The sequence below is a fragment of the Fusarium odoratissimum genome, assembly GCF_000260195.1.
Source record: "Fusarium odoratissimum NRRL 54006 unplaced genomic scaffold supercont1.26, whole genome shotgun sequence".
Taxonomy (NCBI): Eukaryota; Fungi; Ascomycota; class Sordariomycetes; order Hypocreales; family Nectriaceae; genus Fusarium; species Fusarium odoratissimum.
The window spans coordinates 403,891-416,797 of NW_022158710.1; the positions used below are offsets into that span (position 1 = coordinate 403,891).

Consider the following 12,907-nt stretch of genomic DNA (forward strand, 5'->3'; position numbering starts at 1 on the left):
GTTGTCTACAGAAAGACTGTCATTGTGATCTTAAGGTACTTCATAGAAAGTCAGAAGTCATGGTAGCCTCTCGACTGAATTCCTTGGAACCTATACATGGAATAAAGTACAAAGGATACTGGAGGATACTGGAAGGTTGACTTGTCAATATTTAGCGTACTAGTTCGAAGATATCATAGTTATTTTAAACATCCAAACAGACTTAAGTCTCGCCGCTGGTCTAATAAACCATCTTCTCACTTGGCCTCTACAGCAGCTCAGCCTCTGTTTCAGCACTCACCTCCGGGGATAAGAGATGTTTACTAAGAGAACAACTGAATAGACAAGTAACTACTGTAAAAGCTCTGCTGTCTTTCACAGTCTAGCTTCTCCATATCTTCGTTGATCGTGGCTAATCTAAAAAGAGAACTTTTGGCCAACCATCTCTTCACTTTTCCTCCAAAGTAACTCTGCTTCTGTTGAGCTTGTCGCCCACGGTCTGACTGTATCAGTCATAGGGTCTGCTAGACGGCATTCAAGCAGATATGCACCGTTATGTTCTATCGAGATCAGTCTTTGTAAATCTGAGACTATTTGGAGTCCTACTTACCCTTGAGATCGGGATCAAAAGCAGCAAACGCGTGTGTTGCAGCACCGACCTCGGAGGAAACTGGGACAGTAGACCAATCCACCCAACCCCAGGGGTCCCCCATTGCACGATCCGCTTCGACTACGCTCGTTAGCTTGACAGTCTTTATAAGTCATCCGTTGAGCACTTACCCAGACTATCCAAAGTATCTAGATGTTTAGCCAAAGAAGTATCAAGGATTGCGCCAGGATGGAGGGAGAACGCTTGGAGTCCGCGACTGCCGAGCTTCTCAGCAAGAGAGATGGCAAACAACATGTTTGCTGTCTTTGACTGCCCGTATGCACTCCACTTGTTGTATCTTTCACCATTCTATATGCGGGTTAGCAGTAATTCCATAATGAAGTGTCGTAAAAGCTTACGCTGAAATTGGGGTCACCCCATCGGATAGGCCCCAGCCGGTGGCCATTGCTGGAAACACTGACCACTCGAGGCGTCTCTGAAGCAAGGATCTTATCTATGATCAGATTTGTAAACAAGAAGTGACCCAGATGATTCGAAGCGAATTGATTTTCGAAGCCGTCTTCCGTCAGCTTGAAGTCTGTCGCCATAATCCCTGCATTGTTGACCAAGACATCGATCTTGGAAACATCTGACCATCCATTGACCTCTTCTGCAGCCGCACGAACTGAATGAAGAGAACCAAGATCAATAGTCAGAAGTTTCGTCTTGAGGTTGGGGTACTTGGCAGCAAGGTTGTCTGCAGTTTGCTGGAGTTTACTAACACTACGGCCAGCTAGAATAGCCAGTCCAGGTTCTGCGATTGCAATAGCCTCGACAAAGAGTGCACCGAGACCTCCTGGGCTTGCACCTGTCGTAAGGATAGTCTTGCCCTTGATGATGGGTGCATACTCTTGTGCGAGCTGGTGAACCGTAGTCTTGGGAGCGTGCTGTACCATGATAATGATTAAAAGGTTTTGAATGGAAGCAATGTATAAGATCGAAAGGTAAAAGATAATGAGGTTAGTTATTCTGAGGAATAGTTCATTCCTTTTATATTCTTCTTACAACTGCAACATTTGTGGATCTCATATGATCTGCAGGCAATGCTTCCAGGATGGTGAGTCTGGCTGGCGTCAGCCAGATCCTTAGTGGAGCAACAATTCCAAGGTAAAGACTCCAACATGATTGGTGGTTCAACTTCAGTCCCTGGGGCCAGCACGATAACCCTCGAGCAGTATCGGATGTCAGCACAAATTCTTTGAATGGCGCTACAATGATGATAAATCTTAGAGAAGATTTTCTGAGTATTGTCTGAGTAGGTCCCGGCACCAAAGGGTTGGAGATAATTGCCATTTTATGTTATCTGATTCTGCAAAGGTTGGGAAGAACTTTCTATTAACTATCATCATGGCATGAATATATGTTTCTCTTAGTATATTGACTTATTTTGTCACTGAAATATCACAATTATAGTTTCCTCTACCGGTATAAGTCAAAGACTTCTCGGCAAGATATCATAAAGCTAAACTTAAATCAGAACTTTCATCCTCAACTTCCACCATATTACAGCGCTTAAGTAAACAATTGTAAATTTTAAATAAGGGTAAAAACTCCCTTCTCTTCGAATTCTATTTATCTGCATTGTTTTTACATTCCCAACATTCTTTGTTCTTCTGCAACCCATTGATGCTTCACAATGGCTTCATCATCAATCATTTCAACTCCCCCACTCTCAAATGACCTACCCAGACTCCCACTGGAGATCTGGATTCAGATTTTCGAGGATCTTGTTGTACCACAGAATATGCGGTCCTTAATTTCTGCTTCGCCTATCGCCTATGGCTACTTTCAAGGTGGCAAAAGCTATATCCTACGGCCCTTCGTCACCAGGCTTAACAACCACCCCATCTTCGACGCTGACATTATTGCTCTTCTATTGTCCGCAGCCAGGGTTATAAAAGTGTTGTACAAAACGCCTGGCCTTACCTTGTCAGAGATCGGAGATAAAGTTTCGGCATTTCTCAATCCTCTTTTTAGACCGGACACTCCAAATCCTTTTCGAGAATGGGATCAGAATTTATCAGCTATCATCGAGGTCGCCAAAGGTTATCAAGAGATCAACTGCGCGGTGGCACTTTACAAAACTATGAGAGCTCATCCAACAGTGCCCCCAGTATCGAACTCTGAACTCAAGAAGTTCTCTCTCACCTTCATGCGTCACACGATCTTGCTTGACTTATCTACTTACCATAACGGCACCTTGTTCAACCCAAACACATCCATACTGGACCCAATGGCGTGGCAAGCAGCCAACCCTAATCTCAAAGACCCTGTTCCAAAGCTATGGCAACGATCTTCAGATAATCCAGGGGGTTGGGCTGTCAGTGGCCGGGGGTTGGTGCATGTCGCAGTAGATATTGCCGTTGAGCTCCATCGGCCATATGATCGGCCTTACTGAGATGGTGACAGAATATTATATACACAGGCTTGAGCATGCGATAGGTTGTTAAGACTGTTTAAAGGGAGCGGCTTTCTGGCAGGTAAATGCGGCCAAGAAAAAGGAATCGGTTACCAGGAACGATGCGTAATACTTAGAACAAATTTATTTTTATCTTCAGCCCGAATAAAATATAATGACAATAAACAATCAAAGATAAAGGTCCGTGTTCTCAATCAACGATACAAACGTTTTAAATTTTAGGACGTATGTTTAGTATCTTTGTTTTACACGCAGGACTGCCTCATACAGGACACAATTTATCCTCTCCTTTGCATGTGCGAGGGCTGATTCATCTGCAGCAAGGTTCGTGAAGTCATTACGGAGAACATACCATTATTTGATGTAAATATAGCTAGTAAATCGAACATAATATATTATTATTATAATGAAATAGTACACATAATGAGAGCGAAAGAGCTGCGAAGGGGTATTGTGTGACGTAAAGCGACAAATTGTTATACATGATCCGACCTTAACCTTCATTCCACACACATTGTACAAAAGGATCAAGTGGTTAAAACGGCAAATCAAAATAAAGAAATAAGTAAATAGTAAGCATCAAGCTCAAACCCCATAAGTAGAATAACCTATCACACAAAAGAAGAAATGGCCATGATTGCGCTACAGAGTACACAATCCATTGACACAAGCACAGATTCCCAGCGACGTACACAAGTCGAGGTTTGCCACGCAGTCATTTTCTGTAGAACAAGAGACATCATCGACGCAGACTTCTTGTTGGCAAGTTTGACCAGAATTGCACTGCGAGTTCGTCGTGCATGGGTCGACGTCTGACGGTGGACTGCAAACCGCATTCAAGCAAACGCAGAGGCCAAGGGCACAAAGAGGTTGCAGAGATAAGAGACAATCCACACTGTCGGAACAAGATGAGGCGCCTCCGTTGCCAGTACTGGGGGATGATGCCCTGCAAAAGCCATCTGCAGCGCATGTCTGGCCTGTAATAGTACAGTCGCTGTCGTCAGAGCATGGTGTTTCCGAGTTAGTTGGGGCTGGTGTATTATCAGATGTGACAGTGACAAAGCCGCTGCTCGGGTTTGCAGTCTGTTGACAAATCAGGTCTATGCAGGCAAAAATCCCCAAAGCATTTGCGCCAATTGCTGCGACGCAGTCCTGGTTTGTCGAGCACTCGATATCGGTGGTGGCTCCCGGAGAAGGCGGCTGAGTTGTCGAAGGTCCAGCGCCTGCAGTTGAAGTAGTCTCCTGACAGAGAGCGTTAATGCAGACAAATAATCCCAATGCCTGGGCGCCCAGAGCGGCGACACAGTCTTGGTCAGTTGCACACTCAACGTCAGTTGTAGAAGCCGAAGCAGAGACCCCAGTGTTAGTTGCTGTCGTCACAACGCTGGCTGTTGCTGTCTGTTGACAAAGAAGATTGACACATGCAAAGATACCAAGAGCCCCAACTCCAATGGCAGCCACACAGTCTTGATCCGTCGAGCACTCGACGTCAGTTCCTTGCACAGACGCGGCAGGCTGAGTAGCAGAGGCACCAGCTCCAGAAGCTGTAGCCGTCTGTTCACATAAGAGATCTATGCATGCGAAGATTCCTAACGCGTTAGCTCCCAACGCCGCCACGCAGTCTTGATCTGTCGCACAATCGATAGGTTCAGTGATGGTGGGAACCGCGATGGAGCCTGTTTGCGAAGCTGTAGTACCTCCATTCGTCGGGTTGGCAGTTGGTTGAAGCTGACAAATGAGGTCCACACAGACGTAGATTCCTAAGACAGACAGTCCGAGGGCGGCTGTACAGTCTTCAGCATTTGCGCACGGTACTGATGTTTGTGCTGCTGGTGCCCCAGCTGTTGTGGTTGGGTCATCATCGCCACCTCCACCATTGCTCGAGTCGGGTCCAAGTTGGCATACAGCATCTACACAGACACATAAGTTGAGCCCTGCGACCAGGCATAATGCTACGTCGGCCACGCAGTCGTCGCTGGTAGAACATGCCGACCCTGTTTGTGTAGCCGACTCACCGGCTGTTGTAGTTCCTGATCCGCCGGCACTAGATCCTGGGTTATTGCCAGAAGCCGTGCTTGAGACTTGAGAGCCACTCGTTGTCGTTTCTCTAACACAGACTGCGTTAACGCAAGTGCATAGATTGAGTGCGCCGCTCAAGCACAACGAGACATCAGCCAAGCAGTCATCGTCGTCAGTACATGGTGTACCTTCGCCACTCTCTGTCGGCGTTGATGGGTTGGTGCCCTGGGTTCCAGATGCCACAGCAGAGCTGGCGCTGCCTGCTGTAGAAGCACCATCTGGGTCAGTGGTCGGGACACATACTGCATTCACGCAAGTGCAGATATTGAGCCCTCCAGAAACGCAGAGCTCGGTATCGACGACACAATCAATATCGTCTAAGCAGGATGTGGGAGTTCCATCAGTGGGTGACGAGCCTTGGCCTGTGGTTGTGGCAGAGGAAGACTGTCCACCAGTTAGCTGGCCATTTGAAGAACCAGTCGTTCCAGCCCCTTGGCTTGGGTTGGTTCCCTGCGAATTGGTCGCTGAAGGTTGACTGCCACTTGCACTTGTCTGACCTCCAGCGTTAGGGCCGCCGTCAGTGTTTGAAGGTTGTCCACCACCTGTGCCAGATCCAGCTGGGTTTCGAGAGCTAGACTGACTGGCAACAGTATTTGAAGTGCCTGAACCTTGAGTTGCAGTGCCAGTGCCGCCTCCATTACCGCCTGTAGCCGACGCGCCCCCGTTGTTCGTTGAGAGGCTGCCTGACCCTTCTGGCCCTTGAGTGTCTGTGTTACCACCACCGTTGCTATCTGTTGGTGATGGCTCGCCATCTCCGCCACCCGTAGGGTTTCCTTCGGGGCTTCCAATCTGCCTCGAAGTTGATGTTACCAATCTTCCAGATGCCCCCGTTGAACCTGGGCCAGGATTGACAATTGGTGCCCCATCAGATAAGATGGAGGTTGGCGATGTCTGGCCTGTTGAGCCCGTAGCTCCCGATCCACCTGACCCTGAGGGCGAAGAACCGCCGGATACAGAAGCTCCCGATGTTGCCTCTGGGCCGCCATTGGACACAGGGTTGCTCGAGGCAGGGTCGCCATCGCCACCTGTACCACCTCCCTCTGTACCCCCAGTCTGATTCGGAGAGGACGCTGATTGCGACCGACTGCTGGACCCGTTGTCGCCTCCAGGTCCATCACCTCCAGATCCATTTCCTTGGCTACCAGTTTGGCTTGGACGGGTTCCAGCTTGTGTACTCGAGGTCTGTCGGCCATTTGACCCTGTATTAGCAACACCAGAGGTATTGTCGGTATCAGGATCAACACCACCAGGAACATTACCCTGTGGTCTGGCCGTAAGTGCTGGTTGACGTGTTGTTGGTGAACCATTTCCACTGCCATCTGAACCATTGCCTGATGATGAGCCAGAGTCGGGCCCGGATCCAGAGCCATTACCGTCACCATCTCCACCATTTGATCCTGAACCACTACCTCCCTGAGATCCAGAACCTGAACCACTGCCTGAGGGTGAATCTGATCCTGAATTTGATCCGTTGCCTGAGCCATTTCCGCTTCCTGGACTCGTCCCAGATCCTGAGCTTCCACCGTCATTTGAGCCGCCAGAAGAGCCACGGCTGGAACCTGAGCCAGATCCTGAGCCAGATCCTGAGCCAGAATCCCCTGAACCATCACCACCAGAGCCTTGTCCTTGTGTACTGCCAGTCTGTGACCCATCGCCAGAAGAGCCGTCGTTAGGAGAGGCCCCATCCGAGGAATCTCCGCTGCCCTGTCCTTCCCCGCCTGTGTTGTCGCCGTTCCCGTTGCCACCACTTGAAGAGGAAGATCCATCATCGGCCCCATTATTTGTACCGCTTCCTTGGGTTCCTGCACCTCCGCTTGAACCTGAGCCTGTGCCGTCGATGGGGACACAAGATCCGTTCTGGCAAGTCTCACCAGTAGGGCAAGCAACTCCATTGCAGCTAGCTAAACCGGGACTTGGCGTGCAAATGTTGCCGATGCAAACTTCATCACTGCGGCAAGTTTCGCCACCGCATGAGGTTGGATCACCAAGAGCCACGCAGGAATCTTGGATACAAGCATAGTTGATGGGGCAATTGACACCTGATGCGCCGCAGTTGACCGGACCATCGGCCGGTACGCACTCGTTGTTAATACAAGCAAAGCCTGGCTGGCAGGTTGATGTCGCTTGTCTCCGCAGAAGACGTAGGAGACGGCTGGAGGAGGTACCGCAGGATGACGGGTCCTGAACTGAAGCGCATTGGTTGTTGATACAGACAGTATTGCCAGTACAAGCTGGGTCACAAGTTGAAGCTGGTGACCCGGAGCCAGTATCTCCTCCATTCTGGTCCGACGATGCTCCGTCAGCGCCATTTTGATCGGATCCATCTTGGTCTGCTTGTCCATCCCCGTTTCCTGAGCCAGAAGCTGAGTCATCTCCCCCGCGCCCAGCATCGCCTGAGGTTCCCTCTGGCCGAGCTGAGGTTGCGCCGTTTCCTTCCGATGAGCCCCCATTGCCAGAGGCGTCTCCATCGTTGGAACCATCTGGCGATTGTGCATCTCCATTACCGGATGCATCATTGTCTTGGCCCGATGATCCATTTCCATCAGAAGATCCTCCTTCTTGGCCGTCGGCATTATCTCCCGAGCCATTGCCATTCGACTCACCGTCGCCAGGGCTGCCGCTTCCTCCAGAGGAACTGCCTCCATCACCCGACTGTGTATCTCCATCCTCATCTGCACCGGGAATACGTGCTCCGGGACCTCCAGACCCAGCACCACATGCGACCCTAGCAGTGTTGGATTGATGGACCAGGTTGCTGATACATTGGTCCGAGACGCACACCTGGTTGCTTCCGCAGGATTCCGAGCTGCTTCCGCATTGCGATAGGTCGGTTGAGATCTTGATAGGTAGGCACTCGTTATCCAAGCAGTAAGATCCTGGTTGGCATTTTCCATTAGAGCCACAATCGGTAGGTGTCCCTGAAGTAATGTTGAGTGAAAGGCATTGTCCAGAAACACAGAGTTGACCGTCGGTGCAGTTCTTCGGGTTGGCTCCCAGACCGCAGTTATAAGTGTCAGTCGAGATGAAGGCCTGACGACAGTAACCGCCTCGGCATGATGCGCCAAGTGAGCATTCGCTGCTGCTCTTACAGGACTGGACGTTGGTACCAAGTTGAAAGGGCACACATGATCCGTCAAGGCACCAGTTGCCTGAGGCACAGGTCGTATTTGAAGTACCGCAGGAGTTGGGGTCTGAGCCAATGGCCAACCTTTGGCATCGGTCGTTGACACAAAGAGATCCAGGTCCGCATTGTGTGTTGGTACTGCCACAGCGACGAGAGTTTGCCGTCACCTGGATTGGGGAACACTTCCCATCATCGCACCATTGGCCCGGCCGACATGGCCCAGAGCTATTGGAACCTGATGAGGGGGTGCAGCTGTTGGTATTTGACCCATCAAGAGGATAGCATCCACCAGCAACGCAGAGCTCTCCGGCTTTGCATGAGTTGCCACGTTTGCCGCATTGTGTAGGGTCGAGTCCGATCGTGACGCTTGTACAGCTTCCCCATGTACATACGCCAGGGAGTGGACAGCCTCCAGCATAGAGCATGCCAGTTTGCTGGTTGGGCTCACTGTCGCAGGGGAGGGTATGGGATGGGGTAGGTGAGAGAAGTAAGAGTGAAGCCATCACGGCTCGCCAGCTCATGTTGGGAGCCATGATTGATGTTTGGTATTGTTTAACTTGGCATTGATCAACTTCGATGATCATAGAATGCCAACGAGATGATCCTTCAACTATATAGCGATTGAACAAGAGCCAGGCGCACAGGCTACTATGAGCGACGCCTTCACGCCCTCGTCACCGACAGGGCTTCCACCGTGATAACATGTCGTCATATCAAGGGTTCAGGGACTCCTGGAAAGAGGACCCTGTGTTCCAGGTTGTAATATGCAACGACATCATGAGCGAAAGTTTAATCCGCCCAGAGGCTCCCAACCGCCTTGAGCATACCTGTCACGGTCAGTGTTATCGGCGGACAAGACCAATTCAGTACTGGTAAACCTACCAGGCTTGAAGAGGGCTACTCAAATGGACTCCATCGCACCACCATACTCGCCCACAAGAATCTAGGGATAGCCTCAAGTCCTGTCACCATTAGCTCGCGGAACTGTCATGTTTCCGGTCACGGGGTAAACCTTGCGACCCTCCCGCCAACGTTCACAGCGGGCTCAGCAGGAACTAGCGCCCCGTTGACAACTTAAACTCGCGATGAACGCTCCGGATGAGCTTTGACGACATGATGAGTCGGGGTGAACTGCTGAAGATCTCTAAAGACTTGGCGCCTGATGTAGATCGTTGGGGCGCGGGAATGTCTCGGTGCCGGGCACAAGATTGGGGCCTGCGTCCAACGAGCGCCTCAATTCCCCGGACTTTGTTTGGTTGCTCAGGCGAGGTGCTGTTTTCGGCAGCACAAAACGGGTAGGCTAACACTAACCAGCGCGGCTGTGGAGTTATCATTGCGGGACGGTTTGAATCAAAAGAAACCCTTGCCGTATAATGTCCAATATGTTAGCAATCAGGTCCTTGGTTGTCTAAATGTGAAGAAGCCAGGAATACTACAGCTCATGAGAATTTTGATTACGTTGTGCTACCTTGATACAGTGGTTGCCTTGGAAATTAGTGATTAAGTGTGAAAATGGAAAGACCTCCACCCAGTGCTGGGAAATCTTTATGTGTCATTCTAAAAACTAAATTGGTGATCTTCATCGGATCTTGTGAGTTGATCTTTGAGGCTATCTCCAGATGGCCGCTCTTGGCCTAATCAAACAAAGTGAAGGTCAACATCAGAATATGAGATGTGATACTCTCCTGTTACTAAGTATGGAACGACATCAACGGCTGGCTGTTACTATGTATGGGGGATGGGGTCCGCATTCTTGATCTAGATCTAGTCTGTATGACAACAGATGCAGGTTCATATTTACTCCTCGGAGCAGATATCTTTTATAGGCTAGTAGAACGGGAGCATACCTCAGAATCAGATCAAATTCGTGGCAAAGAGTCCACGGATACATTCTGTTTCTTTGATTTTCATTTTTGGTTTGCTGCCTTGCAGACCTAACATTCAACATGTTTTTGAATCCAGGCAAACACTACTGTAATCAAAGGTATCCTTTCGATATCTCAAGCCCTCATATTGACTTCACGGATGTCACCCACTTGAATCTTGGCCTGCTCGCGTATCTGTCACTGTCTTTTGACACTTTTTCCGGTTCTTGTTTCCGGTGGCTTGTCTTGGCGCAGCCTCATGCCAGGGGTTTTTCGCATTCATTATAAGTATAAAGTATATCATCTTCGGCGGCGGCATCTTATTGGACAGCTTTAAGCTGAAATCGGCCAAAATAAGCGACTTGCAAGGGACCGTTTGTGGGAATAAGCTTGGTAGATCCGTGCCTTACAGGTTATGTGACAAGACACTCTCAACGGTGATTGTCAAGCTTTACATGCCACCCCACACTGACATAAGAACTATTTGCTATGACGATCAGGCACAGTAATCAGGGGATTGCTAGGGTATGAATCCAGATTCCTTTTTGACAGGTCGTTTTCTCCAAGACGCCAACGCCGTCCTAGGACTAGCTTGCAAAGCCTCAACCATCACGATAACCGCTCCCAACGTCATGTTCGAGACTCAAGGCCAAGATCGACATTATCAGATCATGTTGAAAGGTCGACAAAGAGAGCTTAGTGATGGCTCCAGAGAATCTCGAGAATGTAGATCCTTGTTCGTCTTGTGCCCTCTCAAGGATGGATATCCGGCTTCCAGGACCGGCGGAAGTTCCCGTGAGCGATATTCCCAATCAAGTGAGCAATGCCCAATAAGACAGCTGGCTTCAAATTTCTAATTCATGTTCAAGTTCTGTTATTCATCAAGTTAAATAGGTTGATATCCGTTCTCTCGGATGTTGGGTTGCCGTAATTGTATCATGTGCCCAGTTGGGACTGTTCAGGGAGGCTGGAATTTAATGACGTATGACAAGATTGAGTAACACAAGACTCGTCAAGGAGACATGGTAGGAGTTATCTTGACTACGATATTGTTTTCAGAGCGCCAATAGGTTTCGTCTGTAGTAGGATTGTCACATAAAGAACAGAGCATTCATGTTCATAGTTTGTTGTCCTAAAAGCACTTCCGAAGACCTCATAGTTCAGAAGAAATAGTTATATTCTCTGATCTGATTTGCAATTCCATGCTTGTATCCTTTACGTTCTGGCTAATTTGGACTACTCTTGCTGTGCCTGACTGCGAAGCTGGTATGTCGATCAAGACGATATATCCAAACCCATGGGAATAATCATGTCCGTCCATGATCCTGTCTCCCGGTAATAAACGCTTCACCAATTTGAAAAACAGTGTGATTAAGTTTTCTGGTAAACCAATGGCATTTGTCTCGCTGGTGGTGGCCCTGAATCACATTCCTTGACAAAGTGAACCTAGCGCAAAGAAGGGTGACATCACAGAAGTGAGGAGCCAGACTTAAAATTTATGACTTCAATCACAAGTTACAAATAAATTTAGACAGTTTTAGGATAACTTAGGATGAGTTTGTTAAAGTCTTGGACTATCTAGTCTAAGTGTCATTTGCCCCCCAAGTGGTCAGACAGCCTCGCTCGCTGGGTTGGGAATTTTGACGTTCAAGTGGTGATCAGGTTCCTCAGGCGAAAGCAGGTTTCAGTGTTGTTATTCCCATTATCGAGATCTACCACGGGACAGCCCGCGGAATCGAGATCTGGCCAATCATAGGTGTTAATCTCATGCAGGCCCACTGCCATCACAGAATCGTTTGCAAGAACTCATTCAACAATACCATGCTATACAACAAAGATCAAAATCAGTTGTCCATTTTTTACTCTCTTTGATTTACACACATCGCACGGACATTTTAGCCAAGGGCACATTAATAACACAGTTGCTTTTATTATTTATATAGTGTAAATATACCCATGCTAATAGCTTATAGCTATAGTTAAAAAGCATAATATAGGCCGCACCCCCCGGCATGCATATCAGCCATCTTTGAAGCCGCGCTGTTTGGAACCTTCCCACATATCTGTGGAGGCCCCCGGGGAAAATAACGACCGCAAGAGACATGGGAAGGTCGTGACTTTGGGACCCTCCAGGGGTGGCACGAAATTAATTCTTTTATATTCGCATTCACCACCTTGCGTTGATTTTATTGCAGTTTTAATGGGCGGCGTTTGTGAAATTATAGAACAAACAGCGAAGTTCAAAACGTAGGACGACTTTTTGAAGGGGGGCGTCGTGTGATCGGTTCCTTTGAACTAGGAGTTATCATCAAGCGTTTTGTCTCTACATTGCGGGGATGTTTTCTCTGGTTGCTATCTTTTCTGCCCGAAGAAGGCTGGGTCTCTACTAAACGTCTTCTATCGATATCAGTCCTGAATAAAAATTGTATTGCGACGAAAGCTATCTTATTGCCTGAAGAAGAGGATCGAAATATCCACAAGCAACCCAATATCGTCACTAGCTAACCGTATGACACCAAGGCTAAAAGGAGACCACCATATCATCCTCCCGTCATAAGCCGATGAACAAAGGACGCTGAATGTCGAAAATGAACTAAAGGGGATTTGCAGAGACACAGATCGGGAGAAGCGATGTAGGCCTGCCTATGGATTGAAGTGACCAGTGCAGGTGTTCTGTGCGATCTTCGGACAGTAGACGAAAGATGAAGGAAGAGCGATAAGAAAACATTGAATGCATGTGAGAACTTCGGGCGAAGGATGATGAGTAATTCCTACAATAGCCGAAAGGAATA

The 12,907-nt window shown here is 48.6% G+C and overlaps 4 protein-coding genes across 4 annotated transcripts; 1 reads left to right on the plus strand and 3 right to left on the minus strand.

Moving 5' to 3' along the window:
• Positions 1–126: 126 nt before the first annotated feature.
• FOIG_12431 (oxidoreductase) lies at positions 127–1,524 on the minus strand (the record flags this gene model as incomplete). The annotated part of the gene is made up of 4 exons (XM_031213335.1): positions 127–539; positions 590–709; positions 760–937; positions 988–1,524. 4 exons carry the CDS (start codon positions 1,522–1,524, stop codon positions 397–399), a joined length of 978 nt encoding a protein of 325 aa, XP_031057080.1. The 3' UTR covers positions 127–396.
• Positions 1,525–2,264: 740 nt separating this feature from the next.
• On the plus strand, positions 2,265–3,026 carry FOIG_12432 (uncharacterized protein; the record flags this gene model as incomplete). The annotated part of the gene is made up of 1 exon (XM_031213336.1): positions 2,265–3,026. One exon carries the CDS (start codon positions 2,265–2,267, stop codon positions 3,024–3,026), a length of 762 nt encoding a protein of 253 aa, XP_031057081.1.
• Positions 3,027–3,637: 611 nt separating this feature from the next.
• Positions 3,638–8,783, minus strand: FOIG_12433 (uncharacterized protein; the record flags this gene model as incomplete). The annotated part of the gene is made up of 1 exon (XM_031213337.1): positions 3,638–8,783. The coding sequence occupies one exon, from the start codon at positions 8,781–8,783 to the stop codon at positions 3,690–3,692; it is 5,094 nt and encodes a 1,697-aa protein (XP_031057082.1). The 3' UTR covers positions 3,638–3,689.
• A 256-nt stretch (positions 8,784–9,039) lies between these two features.
• FOIG_12434 (uncharacterized protein) lies at positions 9,040–10,398 on the minus strand (the record flags this gene model as incomplete). Its single annotated transcript, XM_031213338.1, has 3 exons — positions 9,040–9,077; positions 9,180–9,212; positions 10,287–10,398. The coding sequence occupies 3 exons, from the start codon at positions 10,396–10,398 to the stop codon at positions 9,040–9,042; spliced, it is 183 nt and encodes a 60-aa protein (XP_031057083.1).
• Between the last annotated feature and the right edge of the window lie 2,509 nt (positions 10,399–12,907).